This window comes from Nannospalax galili, unplaced genomic scaffold (assembly GCF_000622305.1).
Source record: "Nannospalax galili isolate Female #2095 unplaced genomic scaffold, S.galili_v1.0 scaffold54, whole genome shotgun sequence".
In the NCBI taxonomy this organism is placed as follows: Eukaryota; Metazoa; Chordata; class Mammalia; order Rodentia; family Spalacidae; genus Nannospalax; species Nannospalax galili.
Window position 1 is genome coordinate 12,348,373 of NW_008341028.1, and position 26,226 is coordinate 12,374,598.

The window sequence follows — 26,226 nt, forward strand, 5'->3', positions numbered from 1 at the left end:
GTCCAATTTTGAAAGAGATGCATCTTAGCTCAGGAAAATGTTATTGAATATGTCAATGCTGTTGTAATGAAATGCTTCTTCTAAGTATGTGGTTATTAAATGAATAATTTTTTAAAAAAGATTTAAATTTTTCGTTGTAGAGCTTTTTAAAAAAAATTTTATTTTAAAAAAATTTAAAAAACCAAGAAAGAAAGCAAAAGTTGATTTAACTCTGTAAGGAACTAAAAGAGAGCAGTTGGTTACCTCCATATAGTTGTGCCACTACTGCACCAGTGGGCACATCTTTTCTGGCAGGTTGACATTGTAGTTTATAGCGGTCAGAGATGAGTAAGATGATGCCCTATCTAAACCAAAAGCCTGCACAGCACCTTATGATACCATGAAAGCTAGCCATGAGGGAGGAAGCTTTCTGTTCCACAACAGGGAATAAATACCTGGTACTATAAACCTGGTCAAAAACCTGTGGCTGGGAAAGTCATAGGTGCTAATGGGGAACTATTTCACTAAATTGATATGGCACTAAACTGCAGTCTAAATATTTATGATTATACCCATAAACAAATCCTTTATCAGAGAAGCTTCTCTTTGCAGAGAACAGTGGTGCATCAAGAGACTCATCCTACTCAAGATGCTTAGAATAAACGACAGCTGAGTGCTCAGTCTTAAACAGGACATTTATATCACCCTCTCTAAAGCTCAGTGAACAGTGTAGAAGGAGCAGAAAGAATGTAAGAATCAGAAGATTGGGCAAGGGGCTATCTTCAGTGTATGACACAGTCATTACAAACTCAGAAGCTGTGGTTCCCTGCACTGGGCCTGCACAAGACTGGGCAAAGGCTAATTATGGATTTGGGAAAGGCTCACAGGGCTTACCCTCCTCTCTGCTGAACTACTGGCAACTGATGGGTTCTGGGGGAGGGACAGTCATTATCTCTGGTAGTGTATGAAGTATGAGTACATCAGACTCCAATGGATAATTCTAAACCTGTGGTGACATCAACAGTCCTAATTAAAATCAGTGGGCCATAAAACAAAACAAAAAGCCATGAATGTGAGAAAGGAGCCTGTAGGGAGGAGATGGGGATGACAGAGGTGGGAGATAGCAGAGATTGAGGACTGAGAGGAAACTGAATGTACTATATGCACCTATGAAATTATAAAGAACAAATATAATCAACAAAAAAAGGATAAAATTAACTTTAAAACAAGTAACTTACAAGGTAGGAACAGAAGGAAGGAAAACACAAAAATTTAAAAGGGACTGAACAAAAGCTGGGAAAATAATAAAGAATATAACATAAAAAGAAAGAAGCAAAAACTGTCATCCATCAAACAAGACAGTCCTCCTCCCAAAAGAAACCCACAACAAAGCAAAAAGTAAATAAAAGCATACCTGAAGTTACTAAACAAAAAAAGTAATGGAGGCCAGGCATAGCAGAGAACACTTTTAATCCCAGCACTTGGGAGGCAGAGGCAAGTAGATCTCTATGAATTCAAGGCCAACCAGGTCTACATAGTGAGTTCCAGACCAGCTGGGGCTACTCAAAAAGCCAAAAAAAAAAAAAGAGTAATGGCACCTGGCTAATCAAAAGTATAAAGGTAATTTTTGAAAAACAAGATTAGCAGAATTTACACACAGGAAGAGCCTATTATATATAATGATGAACTTGAAATCATATCCTACACTTAAAATATAGAGAAAAGAAGCCTGGAGACCTCCAAAACAAAAGATCAAATAACTCACAAATATAAGAGCATTAGAATGGCAACAGACAACAGCATATAACAAAATATTAATAAAAATAGCATTATCAAAAACTTGAAGAAAAGTAAAGGGTGAGTCATGGATTTAATATGTTAGCCCAAATGTTCCCTCATGTATCTAGGCAACAGAACAAATTCAGATAATTGAGTATCTATTCCTTCCTGAGTAACTGACTACTGGAAAATCTTCATCTAAGTCAACACATTAAATAGTAGATCAAAGAGGAACACAGAGTTGGGTCTTATGGTGAAAGAATATATTACACGTTCTAACAAAGAAGAAATAAAAGCTCCCAAGAGAAATAAAGGGAAGAGGAAGAGGAAAGTAGAATGATTGATAGTTGTGTCACAACAGGTATGAATTGGGATATTATTAATTAAAAACTAAGTTGGAGAATATGAAGACTAGATGATAAAGTTGAAGAACTGGACTGCTCAAGTGAAGACTATGAAACATTTTAAAAAACACAGGAAAGGAATATGAAGAAAATGTGAGACACCACAAAAAGACCACATTTATGCATCATAGGCATAGAGGTTAATGATAGTAACCATTTCAGGTTAATGACTAACCAGATTTTAAACAGGATTGTAGAAGAGAATTTCCAAAACTTAAGAAAACACATGCCCATCCAAATAAGAAGCACATAGAACATCAAATAGAAAGAACCAGAAAAGAAAGCCCCGTGCCATATCGTAAGTAACACTGAATGTATAGAACAGAGAATACTGAAAGCTGCAAAAGAAAAAAAAACTCACATATAAAGAAACACCCATCACAATTACAGGTGACTTTTCAATGCAAACTATGAAAGTGAGAAGAGCCTGGACCAAAGGTATTCCCAGTTCTAAATGACCACAGATGCCAACCCAGAATACTATTATAGTTGAAGGAAAAAGAAAAATCTTCCATGACATGATCAGGCTGAAAGACTAAATGTCTACAAAACCACTCCTTGAGAGAATATTTGAAGCAATACAAAGAATGGAAAAATGAACAACTTTACCCAACTGGCAATAAAAAGAAACTAAATGAAGGTATAATTGTGGAAACACAAAATCAGACAAAAAATGCAAACAGAAATTAAAATGATGGCAACCAATACCCATCTTTCAATAATAATTTTAAATATCAATGGACTGAACTCCCCAGTCAAAAGACCCAGACTAACTAAATGGATTAAAAACAAAATACATCCTTTTGTTGTCTGTAAGAAACCTATCTCAACCTTCAAGGGCAGGCATTACCTTAAGGTGAAAGGTAATAAGAAGGAATATTACAAGCAAATGGCACTAAGAAACAAGCAAGGGTTACAATTCTGACAAAACAGACTTCAAAGTGAAACTAATCAGAAGAGATAAAGAGGGTCACTTCATTCTGATCAAAGGAACAATTGAGCAAAAAGAAATTACAATCATGAACTGGAGTTAAGGACAATTTGTAGCTACCATGTGGGTGCTGGGAATTGAACCTGGGTCCTCTGCAAGAGCAGCCAGAGCTCTTAACCGCTAAGCCATCTCTCCAGCCCCTCTAGGACACTTTAAAAGCAGTCAAAAGAAGGATGTTTATAGTTCTGTCTACATTTAAAAAAAATCAGAAAGAAGACGGGTATGGTGGGTCACACCTTTAACCCCAGTACTCACGAGACAAGGCAGTTGGATTTCTGTGAGTCCCAGGTCAGCGTAGTCTACACAGAAAGTTCCAGGCCAGCTGGGGCTACAGGGAGACCCTATCTCAAAAAAGACCACCCTCCTCCAAATCAGAAAGAGCACAAATAAATGACTTAACATTCCAACTTAAGATTCTGGAAAGGCAAGAACAAATCCAGCAGAGAAGAAGAAATAACAAAAATCACAGTTGAAATAGAAACAAAGAAACCAATACAAAGAATCAATGATCTAAAAGCTGGTTCTCTGAAAAGCTAAATAGATCCTTAGCTCAGCAAAGAAAGCAAGCAAACAAATTCAAATCAAGAAAATCAGAGATGAAAGGGGAAACAGTACAACAGACACCAAAAAGATTCAGAACATTATAAGGGAATACTTAAAAAAAACCTATACTCTATTAAATTTGAAACACTAAAATGAATCTAAAATTACGGGACTCACCAAAGCTAAACCAAGAAGAGCCCAACAGTTTAAACAGGCTCATAACATGTAAGGAAAATGAAACAGTAATACAAAACCTCACAACTGAAAAAAGCCCAGGCCCAAAGAGATTTACAGCTGAATTCTACCAGACATTTAAAGATCTACAACGAATACTACATAAATTTTTCAAAAAGACAGAAGCAGAGGTAGAACACCCAAATTTCTTCTATGAAGCCAACATCACTCTAATACCAAAACCAGGTAAAGACAACCAAAAAAGAAAACTACAGATCCATATCCTTAATGAACATAAATGCAAAAATTCTCAAGAAAATACAAACACATCAAAAAGATCATCCACCATGATCAAGTAGGTTTTATTCCAGAGATGCAGGGATGGTTCAATATATGTAAGTCAATAAATGTCTTAAATGATATAAATGGATTCAAAGACAAAAATCACATGGTCATCTCAATAAATGCAGAAAAGACCTTTGACAAAATTGAGCATGCATTCATGATAAAAGTCTTAAAGGTAACTGGACTGGAGGGAACATACCTCAACATAATTAAAGCTATATACAACAAACTCACCAACATCTAAATGGAAAAACTGGAAGCATTCCCATTAAAATAAGGAACCAGACAAGGATGTCCACTATCTCCACTCCTTTTCAATATAGTGCCTGAAACTCTTACTGTAGCAATAAGGCAAGAGAAGGAAATTAAAGGAGTACTAACTGGAAAAGGCCAAATTATCCCCCTTGGCAGGTGATATGATACTGTACCTAAGAGATACCAAAAATTACACCAGAACACATCTAGAACTGATTGACTAAAGTGACTGGTTACAAAACTAATCTACAAAAATCAGTAGCCTTTCTATATGCCAATAACAAGCAACTGGAGAAAGAGTACAGGGAAACTCTCCCACTCACAATAGCCTCAAAAAAGAAATAATAATCTTGGAATAAACCTGACCAAAGACTACAATGAAAATTTTAAATCTTTAAAGAAAGAGATTGAGGAAGACACCAGAAGATGGAAGGACCTTCCATGCTCATGGATTGGAAGAATAATGTGAAAAAGATCATTCTACCAAAAATAATATATAGATTCAATGAAATTCCAATGAAAATCTCCAGGATATACTTCACAGAATTAGAAAAAAAAAATCTTTAGATTCATATGGAAGCACAAAAGACCCCAGATAGCCAAAGCAACCAGTGTACAAAGGTAAATGCTGCGGGGAGTACTACACCAGATCTCAAAATATATTACAGAGCCATAGTCAGAAAAACAGCATGGTACTGGCACAAAATAGACACATAGATCAGTGGAACACAACTGAATATCCATAAGGCAGGCGGATCTCTGTGAGTTCAAGGCCAGCCTTGTCTGCATAGCAAGTTCTGGACAACTGAGGCTACAGGGAGAAACTGTGTCAAAAAGACTCAATAAATAAATAAATAAATACCCAAACATTAGTACACCCAATTTCAGTCACCTGATATTCAACAAAGGTACCAAGAGCACACAATGGAGGAAAGACAACATCTTCAACAAATGATGCCGGCAAAACTGGATCTCCACTTGTAGAGGAATGAAACTAGACCCTTATCTTTCACCTTGCACAAACATCAACTCCAAATGGATCAAGACCTCAAAGTAAAACTTGAAACTCTGGAAATGTTAGAAGAAAACACTGGCAGTAACTTACAAGATGTAGGTGTAGGAAAGGACTTTCTAAATCAGACATCAGTTGCTCAGGAATTAAGGTCAACAATCAACAAGTGTGACCTCATTAAACTAAAAAGCTTCTGTACAACAAAAGAAACAGCCAAAAAAGTGAAGAGAAAAAACTCACTAAGTGGGAGAAAATCTTCACCAGCAACACATCTGACAGAGCTTTAACATCCAGAATATATAAAGAATTCAAAAAACAAGAAAGTAAATGACCCAATTAAAAGATGGGCTAAAGATCTAAACAGAGAGTTCTCCAAGGAATAAATAAAAATGGCTAAGAAACATCTTTAAAAGTGTTCAACATTGCTAGTAATTTGGGAAATGCAAATTAAAACCACTTTAAGATTTCACTTTACCCCAGTCAGACTGGCTAAGATCAAGAGAACAAGAGATACCAAATGTTGGAGAGGATGTGGAGAAAGGGAACACTCATTCACTGATCGTGGGATTACAAACTCATGCAACCCCATGGAAAGAAGTGTGGAGAACGCTTAAAAAAACTACAAATGAACCTACCATTTGACCCAGTTATACCATTCCTTGGCATATACCCAAAGGACTCATCCTATTGCAGAGACTTGTACATCCATGTTTGTTGCTGTTCTTTTCACAATAGCTAAGAGATGGAAGCAACCTAAGTGCCCTCAACTGACGAGTGGATAAGGAAAATGTGGTACCTTAACACAATGGCGTGCTACTCAGCAGTAAAGAAAGATGAAATCATGAAATTTGTAGGTAAATCGATGGAACTAGAAACTGTTACACTAACTGAAGTAACACAGATTCAGAAAAAGAAACAACATATATTCTCCCTCATTTGTAGATCCTAGCACCAAATCCTTGTAAGTATATATTCTGATGTAGCTGCACGAACCAGGAAAATGGAAAGTAAACACAGAGGAAAAGGGAAAGAAGGAAACAGAGAGAAAAACAATAGGAGACAGGTGTTACTAAGGGAAAAATGTATAAAATGGGGGTAGTTAAGTGAGAGGGGGAGAGGGAGGGCTATAGAAGGAACTATGGGGATAAAGGAAAAGGAGCTAAAGAGAGATGATACCAAAGGAGACAGGAATTATCAAGGAAGAAATAGGGAAAATGGAGATACTTTAAATGGGAAGCGTGTGGAGGGAGGATTAGACAGGGAGAGAGAGGGAAGAGAAAAATAATGCCTTGTTAGTATAAAAAAAAAAAAAAGAGGGAAACCCTTTATTCCAAAAACGCACCAAAAAATTATACATACAATATCTCTACATGAGTCCACATATCTAAGGCTACATAACAAGAAACAGCGCAAGACAGGAGAAATCTTCCTTTGAGCTGTTGGCTAGGGGAGTCCAAGAGACTCCCAAAATTACACAAGCTACTGCCACAGCCATTGATTACCTTCTAAAACTTGAAGGTAAGAGCCTATTGCTGAAGACAGGACATATTTCGGGCACAGGATGTGGAGCAATGGAACTGGAATCCACCTGGAAGCCATCTCCCCTGAAGGCTAACTCTTGTAGTTTTTGAGGGCACTATGCAAGGTGCTAAGGGAGAAAAATCAATGGTCCAATACCAGCTTCAAGACCAAATAACCACCTCAATGACTGACAAAGCATATGACACTGGTGCAGTAGTAGCACTTTTATCTTGGGGGCAACCAACAGTTATCTAATTGGACTAAAAGCCCACTCAGTGGGAGGAAACTCGTGTGTGGTACTATAAACATAGCCAAATACACATGACTGGAGAGGTCATAGATCTTAGAGAAAGCCCCCAAACTGTCACATCCCTAGACAAATGTAACTTCTTACTATGTGCAAACTATGGTTCCTTCAATGTACAGACAAGTATCCCAGTCATCATCTATCAAAGAAGCTTCTTTTTCAACAGAATTATAGAGTTCCACAACTGGTCATACACAGAAATTGTTTGTGAATGAATTGCCTAAGTGGCACAACTACAATGCAACCTCTACACCTAAGGCCCACAGAACATATAACAAGGGATGAAGAGAACACTAATCCATCCTTCAATTCTCATCAATAAAGGTCCCTCATGCAACAGAGTGTAAGAACACAAAAAGGTCACAAATGGCCAACGCATAGAGAATAAGAGTCTACAGAGTGCGGGTCCTTGGATAGGACTCCTATACTAAAATCCACCCACCCAGGGCTCAGGGACCATTGTGGAAGAGGGGGCAAAATAATCATAAGAGCCAGGGAGGAGGTGCATGATCATATGGAAATGAGTCCTACGGGCTCTTGGGAGCCTTCTCATACAAACCTACAGCTATTGTGTCAGCATGCCCAAGACCCATGCAAACTCAAGCAGACAAAAACTCAGCATAGAACTGTGAAAATGGACAGCAGGCCCCACTCTTAGTTGAAGAATTATTGGCAGCTGATTACTGTTGGGTCAGGAAGAGCTGTTCTTAAAGGGAGGGGCACTAAATAGGTTGACTAGACTTCAGTGGATGAAATTGCACAGAGGGACATCTGGGGACACTAACTTGACATAAAGACCTTAACACAAATGACAGAATGTATGAATTCTCGTGTGTGGGGGGGTGCTATGGGAGGGAGCCAATGGAGAATGGAGTATAAAGATGATTAAGGTGTCCTGTACAAAATACACAAAAATTCAATAAAGCATTCAAAAACAACTAAAAATATTTTTTAAAAATTTAAAAAAAAACAAGTTTGATGTGGTAGTACATTCTTATAATCTCAGTTATAGGGAGAGGGATAGCAGGTTTAAAGTTACAAAGAGAGATGAGACCATGCCTAAAAAAAATAAAAACAAAACATTAATGATAAAAAGTCAAATTAAAGGTTGGTAGAGGTATTTTTAAAAAAAGCTTAAAAACTACCTTACCTTGTATATATACAAAGGTAAGCAACCAACAAAACAAAACAAAAATTCTTCCTAAATATCAAGAAGTTGTTGAGGGTGGGGGCTGGAGAGATGGCTCAGTGGGCAAGAGCCCTGGCTGCTCTTACAGAGGACCATGGTTCAGTTCTTAGCACCAATATGGCAGCTAACAACTGTCCATAACTCCAGTTCCAGGGGATCTTATGTCCTCTTCTGGCCTCCATGGGCACTGAATGCATGTGGTGTACCTATCTACATGGCAGGCAAAACACACACATAAAATAAAAATTAATTAAAAAAAAAAAGAAATCTTAAATCATAACAAAACCTCACCTAATACAACAAATTTAAACGTGATACATGAAACAGTTACAACTGAACTTATCAGTTGCATCAATAAATACAAATAAAACTTTACCTCATTATGAAAGAAAAATACTTTCAATTTGATTCAAAGTGACTGAACTATATTTTTGTTGTTGTTGCTGTTGTTCTTTTTTAGACAGGGACTCCCTGTAGTCCCAACTGGCCTCAGTCTCACAGATATCCACCTGCCTCTGCCTCTCCAATTCTGGGGCTAAAGGAGTGTGTCAACACACCCAGCTCAACTATTCTTTATAGAAAAAATATATCTAAACCCAATGTACCTAGAAAGAATAAAAAGTATAAACGGAAATAAGAAAATGGAAGAAGTGATATTAGGTAGACCTAAAATATAAAGCATCAAATGTGACAAAGGTCATTTTTAAATACTCAAAGCGACAATTAAGAAGAGAAGACTATACCATACCATTCTTAGTCTAAGACAGATCAGTATACAAAACATGATAAACATACAAAACACAGCATAATGAACAGTGCAGAGATTATGGATATGTTTTGAAAATTCACTCGTTACAGAGTACAACTTATCAAATACATGTGACACAGTCACAAAAATTAATCATTAGGTAACAAAGAAAACATTAATAAGTTCTATCAGTTCTAAATATTCTGCAGATTCTAATTATAATAAAATAAAACTAAAAGAAACAAAAGTTTTATTAAAAAGGCTTTTCCTCTGAACGCTAAAAACTCACTAATCAAGTATTCAGTTAAAAAAAATTAAAGATTTTATATGAAAAAAGTAGTAAGAAATTTTACTTATGAGGTATGGGATATATTTGAAGGAATGATCAGAAAAGAGTTCGTTGACTTAACCTATATGCATAAAAATAAAACAAATGGAGCTGGGCGCCCTAACCCTAACCCAGCACTAGGGAGGCAAAAGCAGGTGGATCTCTGTGAGTTCAAGGCCAGCCCTACATAGTGAGTTCAGGATAGGTGGGGCTACAGGGAGACCCTGTCTCAAAAAGACCAAAAATAAAAATAAAATAAAATAAAATAAAACAAATTAGATTCTCAACTCAAAATCTAGATAAAATGAGAAAGTAAATCAAAGACAACATAAGGAAATAAAATGCCTACTCTTTTGGAAAAAAATAAAGTAGACAAATCTAGTGCAATAACAAGTACAATAGTTTGGAACTGGTATGACCTCCAAAGGTTCTGGTTTGGTATTTCAAAGCAAGTGTTCAGAGGTAGGGTTTGTAGATGGTGACTGGATCATGAAGCTCTCACCTCATCAATGAATGCATTGATGTGTTCACTGATATATTCATAATATGATAGCAGACCTAGTGGGAGGAATTTGGTCACTGCTGGGTCATGCCTTGGAGAAGGAAAGAATCTTGTTATATCCCTTTTCCTTTTTGGTCACCATGAAGCATACAGAACCAAGTGATTATGTCATTTATCATTTAGGTTATTACTTCAAGTTATTTTGTTACAGTGCTGGGAATCTAGAACACAGCTAAAAACTTTAAGTTTGAGTCTAGTCTACATAGCAAGTACCAGGCCAGCCAAGACTACATAGTGAGACCCTGTGTAGAAAAAGGGGAGGGGGTAGCTAGAGATAACAGCTTAGTGGGGAAAAAATAGCAAGAAGAAAATAATCACTGAAACCTAGTAATTCAGAAAAACAGTAAGAAACTATGTTCCAGATTTCTATTCAAATAAATCTGATAAGTTAGATGACATGAGTAATTGTGTAAAACAACAACTAAAAACAATTTTTTACCAAAATGCACTCCATCCAATAACATGCTTTAAAAAACCAGTTTCTCTAGAAGAAACAGGAACTTGCCAAGGAACTATGCTACAACAAAAGCACACAGAAGAAATACACAGAGAAATGTATGTTTCTTATATTCATAGATAAGGGATATAAACAATTTCACTAGTACTCATCATCTAGAAGACTAACAGACTAAAAAATTAAAGAGTAAAACAATCATCTTAAAAATACTGCTTAGAACATGCTATTCTTCTTGAGTAAATGCCAATTTGGTGAGCATAAGAACTAAGGGAGAGAAGTACACAGAGTACTTAAACTGTAAAGTTTGAAAGTCAGAGGCAGGAAACTTCCTCTCCCCTACAGCAGGCAATAAATGGCTATTAATTAACCAACTCAAGATGTAATGTTTATATCAACCATCCTTTAGGTACTTAACTTGTAATTGTTTTATCCCATAAGATCAGTTACTTTACAACTAAAAGAGCAGATGGCCATTTCTACTAAGATTTAATGCCATACTTCTTAGCAAATATCAGTGATAGGATCACTTCATCTAAAAAAAGGCATAGTTTTTAGAAATCCATGAACCCCCTCAACTCAAATCCATTAAAAAAAAAATCCACATTTTGAGAAAGCAGTACATTCATGTTCATATCAGAAAATGTTAGGCTACATGTTTTCAGTATTAACAAACACATTTTAAAATTATTCCCCCCAACTCCAATATGTATCTATTAGCATATTCTACAAGCAAAGCTTTTCCATGCAAGCATCCACCAGAAACCAGTACTACCACCTGTTCCTTAAACAGGGCAAAAAGGAGGACAGTAAGAAGACTAGAGAAGTGACTAACACACTGCAGGAAGGTGCTCTACAACTACTGGCATGCAGTGACTGTCAAGCAGGTGAACAGAGGCTAGAACACTGAAAGGAGCTGAAAGCTCCAAGCAGAAAGCCCAACTTCCTGGTCCATCTCAGCAAGAGTTCCCAGTGTTTAAAGTATTCTACCACCAAAAAGACTAAGGGTTGTTACAGAAGAAACACTCAGGAACAAAGCAGCAGTTACAAATTGCTAAGTTCTTTCATAAACAATAAATCTATGTAATCTAAATAAAGCTTTATTTTTTTCAGTAAGATTTCCTTGTTCCATCATTAAATTAACTATTAATCATATAACAAAGTACATTTCAATATATATAACTCAAACATAGGGCACCTTCATAACAGTTATTTAATCCTATATTCAGGGTTTTGAGTGCTACTTGATGTATATTATCAGATAGTATACATTATTTCCAATTTCTACAGTCACCAGATTTAGAACTCATTTTGTTTACTCAGGGAACATGTCCTGCATTTTTTCTGTCTTTGTTTTGTTCTCCCATAGAATATCAAACTTACTACTTAAAAATTGAGTCTAGAGTCAGGTATGGTGGTGCACATGTTAATTCCAGCTGAAGCAGCCTGTGAGATAGAAGCTAGCCTGGTCTACATATCAAGTTCCAGGCCAGCCAAGTCTACAGCAAGACCCTGTCTCAAAAACTAAAACAAAATAAAAGAAAAACAAAAACACCCACCTAAATCTACCTGGGCATGGTGGTGCATACCTTTAATCCCAGCACTTGGGAAACAGAGGTAAGAGGATCTGTATCAATTCAAGGCCAACTTGGTCTACATAGTGAGTTCCAGGTCAGTCATGACTCCATAGTAAGACCCTGTCTCAAAACAAAAACAAAAACTAAAAAAACTACAGTCTAGCCATCCATGAAAAGCAAATAGAACAAAAATGTTCTAGAAATTTAGAAATCTTAACTACAGGGGTCTAAACATAATTCAAACATCTTTAAATAGTTCAAAGTTAAAATATGTAATGATTCAAAGACTATCATAAAAAAATTTCTTTCATAGTGAGCAGACTTTAAAGAAAACTAGAAAGCCAACTTATACAGGGAAATTAAAAAAAAAAAAAAAAAAAACCCCAAAAAACCTACTTCATCAGTTAGCTTTCAGTTCCTATTAGACCTGTGGGGTCTTTATAAGGTAGATCTTCTAGAACAGTTACAGAATGGAACTTTTGTGTGCATAGGTCAGAGGTCGACCATACAGGGTATCTTCCTCCATCAGTCTATATCATTGTTTTAGTCTCTGAAGGCTGGCTGGCTAGAGAGCCCCTGGGATACTCAGCTCTGGGATTAGAAGTATATACCAACAAGCCTGACATTTTATGTAGGTGCTGGGGGCAGGGGTCTAAACTCAGGTCCTTGTGCTGGAGCAGCATACACTTTACTCATGGAGTCATCTTTCTAGCTCCAGGAATGAACGCTTCACCCTAATATGTATACATAAATACACTCATATGGGGCTGGAGAGATGACTCAGCAGTTAAAAGCACTGATTACTCTTGCAGAGGACCCAGGTTTGATTCCCAGCACCCACATGGCAGCTACAAACCATCCTTAACTCCACTTCCAGGGGAATCTGAAGCCGTCTCTGACATCTGCGGCATTGCATGACAGGTGCACTCACGTACATGCAAGGCAATATACTCATACACATAAAATTTTAAAAATAAGCTGGGCGTGGTGGTACATGCCTTTAATCCCAGCACTTGGGAGGCAGAGGCAGGCGGATCTTTATGAGCTCAAGGCCAGCCTGGTCTACATAGTGAGATCCAGGATGGCTGGGGCTACAAGGAGACCCTGTATCAAAAAAGACAAAAAAAAAAAAAATTTGAATAATAAAATTTTTTAAAAATACACTCATACTTGTCATGTATTTATCTAATTTTGGTTCAGATGATGATAAAATTATATTCTTAGTCAAAAGTAGTATAGAGCTTTATTCAAACACAACTCAAATATTATAATTTTTGATTAATAAAAATTCATACTGCATGTAGATATCTATTTGGTTGGGTTGTCTGGGACAACACATTTTGCTCACTAAATCCATGTTTTTTTGTTTTCCTAGAGATCAATCCAGAGCCTTGCATGCACATGCTTCTCTCCTTTATGTTTTCGAGACAGAGTTTTGCTATGTACCCTAGGCTGGCCTTCAACTATGTAGCCCAGGTAGACCTCAAACTCATGGTAGTCCTCTTGCCTCAGCTTCCTGAATCCTGGGATTTTAAGAGTGTACAGCCCCATCCAACTCAGCCATTGGCTGTTGGAGATAGAGTCTCACTATACAGTTCGGGCTGGCCTTGAACTTGAGACAGGTGCATTATATCATGCTCAGCTAATTTTTTTTAAATTATGTTTTTATTCCCTATTATTAAAAAAAATTGAGGTGGGCATGGTGGCACATGCTTTAATCCCAGCATTTGGGAGGGAGAGGCAGGCAGATCTCTGTGAGTTTGAGGCCAGCCTGGTCTACATAGTGAGTTCCAGGCCAGTTGGGGCTACAGGGAGACCCTGTCTCAAAAAAAGAGACAAAAAAAAAATTAAGGGAAGGGTAGAAAGTTTGAAGCCGCCCTGCTGCCAATTTTTAAATTAATAAGATTTCAATCAAAATCTTAGTTATTTAACAATATCTTATTCTGTATACCAGAGGTCATTAAACTATAACCAGTACATCAAATACAACCCATTGCCTTTTTTCTGTATTTTGAAAAAAAAAAATTTATGTGTAAGAGTATATTGCCTGTGTGTATATTAAGTGTACCCGTGTTGTGCAAATGCCCTCAAAAGAAGGCATCGGATCCCCTGGAATTGAAGTTATGGACGACTGACAGCCTCCATGTGGGTGCTGGGAATTGAACCTGGATCCTCTCCAAGAGCAGCCAGTGCTCTTAAGCGCTGAGCCATCTCTCTAGCACCTTTTTCTATATTTTTATTAGAACACTGCCATGCCTATTTATTTATTTGTCTTTTTTTAACAAAATATTTTATTTATTATTTTTATTTTATGTGTATGAGTGTATTGCCTGCATGTATGTGAGTGCACCCGTGTCGTGCAATGCCGTGGAGGTCAGAAGAGGGCCTCGGATTCCCCTGGAACTGGAGTTAAGGATGGTTCATAGCCACCATGTGGGTGCTGGTAACAGGACCCTACTGAGCCATCTCTCCAGCCCCTATTTATTGGTCTTTTTGAGACAGGGTATCCCTGTAGCTCCAACCGGCCTGGAACTTGCTTTAAAGACCAGATTGGCCTTGAATTCACAAAGATCCGCCTGCCTCTGTCTCCTGAGTGCTGGGATTAAAGGCCTATGCCACCATCCCCAGCTGCCAGACCTATTTTTAAACTTATTGTCTATAGTTTCTTTCACATGACAATGGTCAGGTTTAAGTAACTAAAACAGAGACTATGATCTACAAAGTCTAACATATTTATTATTTTTTCACACACAGTAACAACAAAAATAAAAATAACAAAAAAAAAAACTAAGGACCTCTACTTCTAGACCTTTTAAGATATAACACTCAACATTTCTACACTAGTGCTAATTGAAATAACCTTAATTTTGCCTAATTTGTGATTGTATATATACTATTAAAGTGCCCCTATATTTGAATCCTATTACATTAAGACTTAGCTTTAGTTGCTGTGTTCACTGAGGCTTCTCATGTACAAGCCATTACATGGGAAAAAGCTGTGAAGGTTAGCTTTAGATTAGCAAAGACTATTTCCAGCAGATTTGCTTGCTGTTTTATTTTTCTTATTGCTATAAAAATTACCATTTCGGAGTCACTGTGAGAGGCCTGACCCAGGCTGGATGCAGGCCCTAGCTCAGAGTGAGAAGCTTGGTCAAGGGAGAGAAGGGGCTCAGTAATGTCATCGTAATCATCTTCCTCTGTATCCCCCTCCCCATCGGCAAAAGTACCTCTAGTCAAGAAATCGGAGCGCGTCCGCGCCATTCGAGCTTTCTTTTTATGGGCCGGTCTGGCAACCTGCTTGACCAAATGATAAAACAAATAACACAACAATGCTTTGCTTTTGTATTTTGGAGAAGATGCCAATGAAAGAGGGTTCATGAATGTCTGGAAACTTCCCTCCCCCCCACCATGCCCTTTTTGTTAAAAGAACAGGGATGACCAAAAGGAATCCATAAACATTACTGTGGACAAAGGGTAAGAATGAAAGCTGCCTACACTGTTCTTCTCCATAGTCAAGTAAGTCACCTTTCACTGCCCTAAGTCACATCAAAATCACCTGAACAAATTGCCCTTCTTTTCCTTAGCAATTTCTTTCTTGTAAGTATGATCTGAGTTTTCAGGTACCATCCTTGCCTAGTATACACCTTCCTATTATAATAGGCTTAGCTCACAGCTTCTTTCTCTAAAAACACTTGGGAATGAATGGGTATATGAGGTGTTCTACCTGTAAGAATAATAGTTTCCAAAATAATGTACACCTACTTTAGGTAAAAAATCATCAAGATCTGGTACTTACCTCTCGTTGTTCCGGCCCTGCTAACTTAGGTTTCCAAGCTGGTTCATCTTGTTTAAGGACTTGAGGATTTCCACTATTGACACTTTAAATAAAACAAACAGGACTGCATTTCAATTCCCAGCAGATATCCTATGGAAGTAGTCCTGAATTATAGCACGAACTATAATTTAACAGAACAGCAAGTCTAGCAAATTCTATAAGTAATTTCAGATCTTCGTCAACTCCGAAAACAATAAGACTATTTTCTCTTTTTCATGTATGTGGTATATGCATGTGTGTGCACATGTGAAGACGCCTATGTGTTATCCTATGGAGGCCAGAAGAGGACATCCGATCTCCTGCTCTATTACTATCCACCTTATCTCAGGTCTCTCACTGAACTCAGAGCTTGTTGTTTTTCAGCTAGGCTGACTGACCAGCAATGCTTACATTTCTACTGGCCCCTAGCATTACGGTTACAGATATGTGAGCCATACTCAGCTTTTATTCAAGGTACTAGGAATTCAAACTCAGGTCCTCATGTTTGTGCAAGTGCTCTTACCCATTGGGCCACTTCCCCAGCCCCACATTTATTTTCTTACCCAATCAATACAATTATCATGAATCTACATGTATGAATAAATTCTAAGACACCCCTTGTGATAATAAACTGGGTATATCCCAGTATGATGGCATATGTTTAAGAAAAGCAGCAGCAAAGAAAAGAAAACATCAACACTCTCCCCCACATTTAAGACACTAGTCTTAAAAGGGCTTTTCATCTAACCATTATAAAATATCTGACAAGTAATGGGGATCTCAATTTACTTTGATTCTGTAAAATGCTGATGTTTTTACTGTTACTTAAGAGGACAAAACTTTTTTTCTTAGACAAGGTTTCCCTGTAGCCTGAGCTTGGCCTGGAACTCATTATGCAGACCATGATGGCCTCCATCTCAAAAAGATACCCTGCCTCTGCCTCCTAAGTGCTGGGATTAAAAGTGTGTGCCACCTTGCCTGGCAAGAACAGGGCATTTAAAATGTAAATTTTATCTGTAGGCTTTCATATGAACAATATAATATAATCATATTAAAGATAAGTACATTTTAATAAATAAATGGTAATATCTGCTATATAAAGGAAAACTATATAAAATGTTTTGGAGAAATGATAAAAGGAAAAAGGAATAATAATAATAATCTTTGATAAGGATTTTTTTTTTTTTGTAAACCACAAATCTACAAAAGAGACTCTTGGGTCCAATAGCTATTTTATATACACAAACATACAGCCTTCACATCATTAATCTTAAAGTGACAAGGAAATGTGTTTTTAATACTTTCTTTTTGGTTTAGTATTACTTTCTTATGTTACATAAAGCCTTTGAACTTCTGGACATAACCTCCAGGTTAATATGAATAGGACATGAAGCCATCATTAAATTAAACTATTTCACAATATTGTAGGAAGCCTCAGTGGAAAAATATCTATGCTATCATCTGTATTTGCAAAAGATTTCTATTAAATATGTATGTAACTTACTAGTTCTGTATGAAAATTTAAAGCCTTAAGGATTTCAATTTAAGTGCTGGGTGTGGTTTTTAATCCAACATTAAAGAGACAGAGGCAGGTGGATCTCTTGAGTTTCAAGCCAGTCAGGGCTATATACTGACACCTTGTTACCCCTCCCCCCAAAAAACCCCACAAAAAAACCAAAGATTTCAACTTAATTTGAGACTATGATAGGAAAGAAGGGTGTTTTTCCACTGATACTGTGAAATTTAAGTTTTTAGATCTAAGACACAGACCTCTTTCATTTCACCAGTGATACTTTCACAAGACCTCAATAAATTTTATACAAAGATTTGACACAAATAAAATTTATCTAATCTGTTTTTATATACTACTTAAAATATTCTTCTCTGGGCTGGCTGGGGAAGTGTAGCTCTGAGGTGACTGCTTGATAAGCATGTGTAATGTCCCAAGTTTGATCTCAGTACTGAAAGGAGGAGAAAAAAAAAAGAGCTCTACATGCTGCCGTAAGTTAAGATGCTTTTCTTATGACTACCACCAGTTAAAAATAACTAAACTAAACCAAACTAAACTAAAAAGAACTCCCAGTTATGTTAGAGCTCTCAAGCAGTTTTTTAAAAAATATTTTATTATTTTTATGTGTACAAGTGTATTGCCTTCATGTATGTGAGTGCACACGTGTTGTACAATGCCACGGAGGTCAGAAGAGGGCTTCGGATTCCCCTGGAATTGGAGTTAAAGATGGTTTAATGCTGCCATGTGGGTGCTGGGAGTAAAACCCAGGTCCTCTGCAAGAATAGTCAGTGCTCTAACCATTGAGCCATCTCTACAGCCCCCACTTTGACTCTTAGAAAGAGAAAATAGAATGGTGGTTGCCAGAGAATAGGGAGAGGAAAAAGAGGAGCTGTTCAGTGAGTAGTGTTTCAGTACTGCAAGGTTAAAAAAATGTTAGAGATCTATTGTGTAACAATGTACATATAGCTAATGCTACTATCCTGTAGACTTAAAAATTATTACAAAGTTTTATGTAATATGATTATCACACAACAAAAGTGTAAAGAAATTAATGATGGCCATAAATAGGCCAATAGCTATGATAAAACGTGAAGTTCTGGAAAGCCTCAGGCTAACCAGTTTGGAACACTTCAGTACTTCATACCTCTACAGCAACATCTAGTATGTTTACAAGCACTGTACTGTCCTCCACAAATGCTTTTTCAACTAATGAGGAAGAATAAAAACTGTGATACTACACTACATTCAAAGTTCTAAGGATATAACTACATTCAATTTCAGGTAACTGATATTTTACACAGAGAAAAATGGCCAAGTAGAGCAGTATGTAGGTAGAGAAGGGGGGGACATAAAGCACTTTAACAAATAATTCCAGGAAATTATCCATTTTACATAAAAATAAACATTCACTTACAGGGAAATATCCATATTGTTCTTTGGTGTGAAGAAAATGGCTTTTGTACTTCCTTCTCTGGAAGGGTCATTAGATCTGTGGCCATAAGAGTGCGTTGACCAAGGGTGTTCTCCTTCTGAAATATTATTAGAGAGTTTGCAGGCTACATTCTGCTGGGTGCCTATTCTTTCTGTCTTTGATAATTCCTTGATAGTACTATATTGGCATGGGCTTCCTTTTTTTTCAAAGAACAGGGTGACAGGCCGGTCCTTCATGGGTAAATGAGTTGAGGGACTGTCTTTTGCAGCAAGAGATGCATTTCTTTTAGTGACTGCTGATGAGGATCCTAGCACTCGAGGTTCTCCCTTACTTGGGGTGTTTTGGATATGGAGAGAGGATGGCCTCTCTACTCTTTCCCTTGACTGATACAAAGACGGAGCCAAGAGAGATGGTTCAGTTTGTGGCTGTTCAACTGTCTTGAAGGCTTTACGTTCCTTCTCTAAAATATCTGTCTGCTGGCGAATTTGCTCCATCATCTCTTTTTCATTCTGCTGCTGCAACTGCTTTTGCCTTTCTTCCTTTTCAGTATTTAGTTTTTCTAACTTCTTAAGCACAGTATTGGCAGAATCTGTATTCAAAGGAATCACCTGATCTCCTGAGAGGTGGTATTTCCTAGTTTCCCTGTTGATATCCAGAGCTGTCCTCAAAGTGTCTTCTCTTTCTGGTAGTTTGTTTCTTTGGATACTTGTGTCTAGTTGGGAACTTGTTTTCAGGGGATCTTGGTGGGGAATATAAAAAAATGTAGGCAAATTATTTGAAATAAAAGAGTCTCTCAGTTGGGGTTTATAGGTAATAGGTTCAGAACAACAGACCAGACTCTCCTTCATAGTCCCATTCTTCAAATGTTCTGAGTCAGAGGGTGTTCCTTTTTGAAGCAATGCATAGCTATTCTCTCTTGAGGCACAGAGGGCATTGTCCTGTGAATCGAATTTTGGAGTGGTAGATACCTTAAGTGATGAAACTTGTAATTCTCTCTTGTCTACAATGAGAGATTCCAGTTTGCTCTTTTGACTTTCCTCACAGGTGAGAAGTTCTAAGCTTCCTTGAGAGCTTTCACTATCAGGTGTATCCTGTGGAGACTGAAGGCCTTCAGGTATCAATTCTGTAGACCATCTACGTTCCTCTGAAGGAGACACACCACCCAGAGAACGGACTTTTAGTAATTCTAAGCTAAATATAGCTTGTTCCAGTTCTCTCATTCTCCGACTCTCTCTTTTGGCCCGGCCTACTTTTTTCTGATGAAGATCCTCCAAGGACTTGGGCCTCTGTCTTACAATCACATCTTCCTGTAAGTCCATACCACTTTGGCTTCTGTCTGTCTCCTGTTGCTTATCTAGAGACTCCTTTGAGAAGTCAACTGAACTCTCATGGCAAATTCGATTACTCTCTATCACAGATTTACATTCCTCCAAGGCTTTCACTCTGTTGTCAAAGGAACGATCCTCCCACTCTGAAGGGTCAGAACCCTGAATTTCCAGAGCACCATGTGCCTTCATAGCCACCAATCCACCATTTGCTTCTCTTAGTTCTTTTTCTTTTAAACCTTTAAATCTATATTTTAAAAGAAAAATGGGTTATAGATATTTCTTGGTTACTAGTGAAGAGACTATATTTCCTAAAAGTTTTTTTTTTTTAAAGTAACACCCCTCCTTTTTGTGAGGTGGAATCTTGCTATACTGAACTATGTTCAAAGCTGGTCTTGAACTTCAGGCTCAAGTAATCCTCCTGCTTCAGTCTCCTAATTAGCTAGAAATAGTATATATCACTGCACACAGTTTAAGTTTTTTCTTTTTAAATATCTAAGTAGTTCTTAAACTAACTTGATTGAACTACTTCAATTTATTCTCTTCCATGAGTGAGATATTATTTCCATTATTGAGTACCCCTAAATGGACAGCCTAGACAAACGTTAACAAAACTAAAGCTTTTTTGTTTGGTTTTTTGGTCTTTTTGAGACAGGGTCTCCCTGTAGCTCCAGCTGTCCTGGAACTCACTATGTAGACCTGTCTGGCTTTGAGCTCATAGAGATCCGCCTGCCTCTGCCTCCAGAATGCTGGGATTAAAGGCATGCACCACCACACCCAGCTAAACTAAAGCTTTTAATAATACCGTTATTATAAAATACAACAATTAAAAAAAAAAATCAAGGTTTCTAAAGGTAGTTTCAAATTTGTAAGATTACACCTAATGTAAAAGTTACTTCTTAACAGTTATAACCATAGACCATGGAGGTTGCCAACCTGACTTAATTTAATAAACATTTATTTAACTTCTATTATGGCCCAGCCAATGTAGGTTAGAATTGGTAGAGGTATCACTGTCTAGTGAATAAAACATAACCAATAATAATAAAGTATTAAAGCAGATGTTTAAACACAGGACTTGGGCTGGAGAGATGGTTCAGCAGTTAAGAGCACTGGCTGTTCTTCCAGAGGACCCAGGTTCCATTCCCAGCATCCACATGGCGGCTGACAACCATATGTAACTTCAGTTCCAGGGATCCAATGGTCCTCTTCAGGCCTGAGGCTTTGTACAACATGGGTTACATACATTCAGGCAAAACACTCATACACATAAAATAAAAATAAATTAAAAAATTAAACAAAGGAGTTGTGAAAATAGAAGGAACAATTATTGCATTAGCATAAATTACCGTTGTCTTGCTCTGAATCCTCTGCATGCTGATTGCAAAAGGATAATTTTATTCCTTTGCTCTTTGTACCTCTTACATTGCATGTAGCCCTTCCATCTTGCTTGTATACAGGTAGCAGCCACATGCCTAAGCCTATAGAGTTCCCTCCATCGCTGCTGGATGATGACAGCTGCAGCTCGTAACTCCAAGTATCGGTGTCTCTCTAAATGAGCACGCCAGGAAGCTTGGAGAAGGGAAGCTGCACTAGCTATAATGAAAGCATGTTTCTCCACAGCTTCATCTCTGACTTGCTTCTGATTTAGATAATTCCTCCAGAATCGCTAGGGAGAAAGAAGAGAAAGTGGATGCCATGTTACCAAATATTTTCATAGAAAAGGTTAAAAAAGGGATAAGTCCTATGTCATCAGGACTTTTAAGTAGATCAGCTAATTTGCAGGTTAAAAAAAAACATTTTAGGACTGGGTGTGGTGGCTTGTGCCTTTTGTCTCAGCACCGGGGAGGCAGAGCCAGGCGGATGGATCTCTGTGAGTTCAAGGCCAGCCTGGTCTACAGAATGAGTTCCAGGCCAGCTGGGGCTAGAGGGAGACCCTGTCTCACAAAGACCAAAAATAAAATAAAATAAAACATTTTAGCTCTTTTTTTTTCCTGCCACTGAATTGCACTGATGCTCCAATGGGTTTCACCCGTAACCTACTGCTATCACGAAGGAAGATATGGAAATTAATGCTCCCACAATGTCCTAGTAGGTGGAATCTGTAAAGCTGCCTTAGACAAGCAATGAGTCTATCTTTGTGTGCTTCCACCTGCCCAACTGATGAGTCTGTTTGCCAAATTGATATAGAGCCTCTGTGTTAATTATTAAACCACCAGAGCTGGAGAGATGTAGCTGGTAAGAGCACTGGCTACTCTTGCAGAGTGCCTGGATTTGAATCCCAGCATCCGCATGGCAGCTAACAATCATCTATAACTCCAGTTCCAGGGGAATCCAATGCCTTTTTCTGACTTCCAAAGGGATAGCAAGACACGGATGCACTTATACACATGCAGACAATATACTCCTGCACATAAAATACAAATAATAAAATATTTTTAAAAAATCATTAAATCAACCTTACTCAGGTTGACGGTGACAATAAACTAGACAAATGGAAAGACCTCTGCAAAACTGATCAAGAGGGGAAAAACAAAGTAAGTGGTTGCAGTTCTGTAATGGCTGAGGATTATACAGCAAAGACTCTCAGGCAATGACATCATCACAGAGGACTTCAAGATAATGAAAAATGGATCTTTATAAAATAAATAATTTCTTTGCTTGCCAAAAATACATATTTTAAATAATAGAGCTTTGGTGAAGATAATTACATAATTTAAATTTTGTGGATGTTTTCTTGCTCAACAAATTAATTTTAACAAATGATAGTTTCTTGATATTATTTTGCCAAATAGCATTAATAGATTTTTGATAACTAGAAATGAAAATACTAAGCATTTTCTTATACATACAGAAAAGACCTTATGTAGAAGCAAAAACAATATAAAACAATGGAGGAAGTAATAGAAAAGGCAAATGTGAAATAAGAACTATAAGTCAAAATTAAGTACTTAAAAACAATAAACACATAACTCGAATGTCATTCAGAAAGCTATTAAATAGAACTACTGCAACAAAAATCTAGATATGTTTTTCCTATGACCCTGGTCATAACTAATGAGACATTATAACTGTTTAGTTCAACTTAAATTCAATGCAGCCAGAACTAATTATACTGTTATATGCAAGGAACCTGTTGTGTGTTATAAGGAATACGATTCATTCTCCTCTCTGAAGTTTTATTGCTATTTAAATGTTTCATAGTAGTCACTCTTATGCAAAGAATCCTTTTCTCATCCCACCTGGATAGTAACAGATGCTTGTCTGAGCTGGAGGAAATGCTGCCTACAGAGCAAGACCCTAAACCACCGCTGCAACAATATGATTCTGCGAAGCACCTCTTGGTGAAGCAGCTCTTGCAAGTGCTGTCGTTCACGCTCCTTTAGGAAAACCTACCAGAAGAAAGACAAAGAATAAAACTTAAGAAGAAATATAAATGTTATTTCATGAATTATCTTTCCCTTCATAAACTTTCAAAGAACACATAAAATGACAGATACGCAAATGATATTTCTGAAACTGAAAAAATGTAATAGAATATGAGAGAGGAAACGGGAAAATGAGAAAAAGAACAGTTCCCAGTGTCAGAGACCATGATACATTGCTAACTCCCACTGGGGGGAAAAAAAAATCATCGCCATAGAAGTGAATGTACTACTGTTGATATGTCACATTTTCCTGAGAATGGTGTACTGGAAAAGGTGAGACGTCAGATCTTAAAAAGTGGTCATGGGGCTGAAGAAAAGGCTCAGTGGTTAAGAGCACTGACTACTCTTGCAGAGGATCTGGGTTCAATTCCTAGCACCCACATGGTGGCTACGAACCGTCCTGAACTCCAGTTCCAGGGGAATCCGAGGCCCTCTTCTGAACTCTGCAGCATTGCACGATACAAGTGCACTCACATACATGCAGGCAATACACTCATACACATAAAAAAACAAAAAAATATATATTTTTAAAAAAGTGATCAGCTCTCTCCTACCCGCAGGCCTCTCTCCGGGACCAATCCAGCTCCTCACTGCAGTCCGCAAGAGGCCTTGGGCCCTCTTCCTGCCCCATATGCCTTTGCATCTCTCGGTGGCTTGGCCACTACCTGCCATAGACCAGCATCTTTCCTGGGCCAGGCTCCCAGGCCAGTCCAACCCCCAAATTCCTGAGGCCAAAATAATTCCTGGAGACCTTAGGAGAAAGCCTGAAAACATCTGACCCTCACCTGAATTGGGCCTCTGTGGGAACTCCTGAAGACAAAAGCAATCTGGCCACTCCAATATAAAATCAAGAGAGATAACCAGAAGCTTAGACGAACCAGCTTTTCATGCCCAAAAAGCAAACCACAAAGACACATAAAGTTCACAAAAAGAAGCAGACCTAAACTTGAAGGCTTGACTCTCACACAAGAATCAGAAACTACAAAAGAAATTCACAAGTCAAAATCATAAAAAAATAATATGAAAAGACAAAATAATATATCCCCACCAAATACCAATAGTACTCTAGAGGAGTAAAATGAGAAACCCCTAGAGATAATGCAGGACATGGAACTCAAAAGAACAATTATAAACATGATAAAAGAATTCAGTGAATTTAAAGAACACACAAAAACAGAAATCAAAGAACTGAAAGAAGATAGGGATAAAGTTCTGAATGAATGCAGAAAAGAGTTAGAAATATTGAAGAATGCTCAGGCTGAAATGAAGAAGGAAGTGAAACACTCAGTAAGCCAATTAGAAACGACAGGAGAAAGGCTCACAAACAGGATGAATGAAATGGAAAACAGTCTTTACCAAGACTGGAAGATAAAGTGGATAACTAGACCACTCAAGCAAAGATTATGAAAAATTTAAGAAATCACAAGAATGGAATATGCAGGAATTGTGTGACACCATAAAAAGACCAAACTTGTGAATCATAGGCATACAGGAACGTGAAGAACCCCAAGACAATGGCATGGACCAGATCTTCAACAGTATTGTGGAAGAAAATTTCCCAAAATTAAAGAAAGACATGCCCATACAAATACAAGAAGCATATAGAACACTGAACAGGCAGGACCACAAAAAAAACTCTCCACAGGGCATCATAGTAAAAACACTATATGTACAAAACAAAGAGACAATTCTGAAAGCTGCAAAACAGAAACAACAAGTCACATATAAAGGAAAACCCATTAGGATTACAGCTGACTTTTCAGTGCAAACTATGAAAACCAGAAGAGACTGGACCAATGTATTCCCAGTTCTAAATGACCACAGATGCCAACCGAAATTACTATACCCAGAAAAAATGTCTATTCTAGTTGAAGGGGAAAGAAAAATCTTCCATGACATAAATAGGCTGAAGGGAATTCATGTCCACAAAACCAGCCCTTCAGAGAGTTCTGGAAGTAATACAAAGAACTGAAGAAAGGAATGACTATACTCAAGGGATTGCAGAAAGAAATCCAATGAAGGTATAACTGTGGAAAGGTACAGCTATAGAGAGAGTTCTGGAAGCAATACAAAGAGCTGAAGAAAGGAATGACTATACCCAAGGGGTTGCAGAAAGAACTCCAAGGAGGGTATAACAGTGTAAAAGTACAGCTATAGCAAGAATATAAACAAAAAAAATGACAGGATTCAATACTCATCTTTCATTAATAACTTTAAACATTAATGGACTGAACTCCCCAGTCAAAAGAAACAGACTATATGAATGGATTAAGAAACAAAACCCATTTTTTTTTTGTCTCCAAGAAACTCATCTCACTTTCAAGGACACACACTATCTCAAAGTGAAAGGATGGAAAAAAATATGCCAAGAAAATGGCACTAAGAAAAAAGCAGGCGTAGCAATTCTAATATCTGACAAAACAGACTTTAAACGAAAACTAATTAGAGAGAGACAAATAGGGCCACTTCATTTTGATCAAAGGAACAATAAATCAAGAAGATATTACAATCATGAACATATATTCACCAAACTCTGGTGCACTGAACAT

At 37.5% G+C, this 26,226-nt stretch overlaps 1 protein-coding gene across 6 annotated transcripts in view; it reads right to left on the minus strand.

The window, feature by feature from the left end:
- Positions 1-26,226, minus strand: part of Myo9a (myosin IXA) — a 269,269-nt gene that overhangs the window by 65,265 nt on the left and 177,778 nt on the right. For 3 of the 6 annotated variants that reach the window (XM_029565048.1, XM_029565047.1, XM_029565052.1), the window contains exons 23-27: positions 23,492-23,641; positions 21,599-21,918; positions 18,907-20,496; positions 15,965-16,046; positions 15,250-15,465 (exon numbers count right to left, since the gene is read on the minus strand). In XM_029565048.1, coding sequence (XP_029420908.1) covers positions 15,250-15,465; positions 15,965-16,046; positions 18,907-20,496; positions 21,599-21,918; positions 23,492-23,641 — 2,358 coding nt within the window. The remainder of the gene's footprint in view (positions 1-15,249; positions 15,466-15,964; positions 16,047-18,906; positions 20,497-21,598; positions 21,919-23,491; positions 23,642-26,226) is intronic. The other 3 variants (XM_029565051.1, XM_029565050.1, XM_029565049.1) reach the window with 2 other exon arrangements.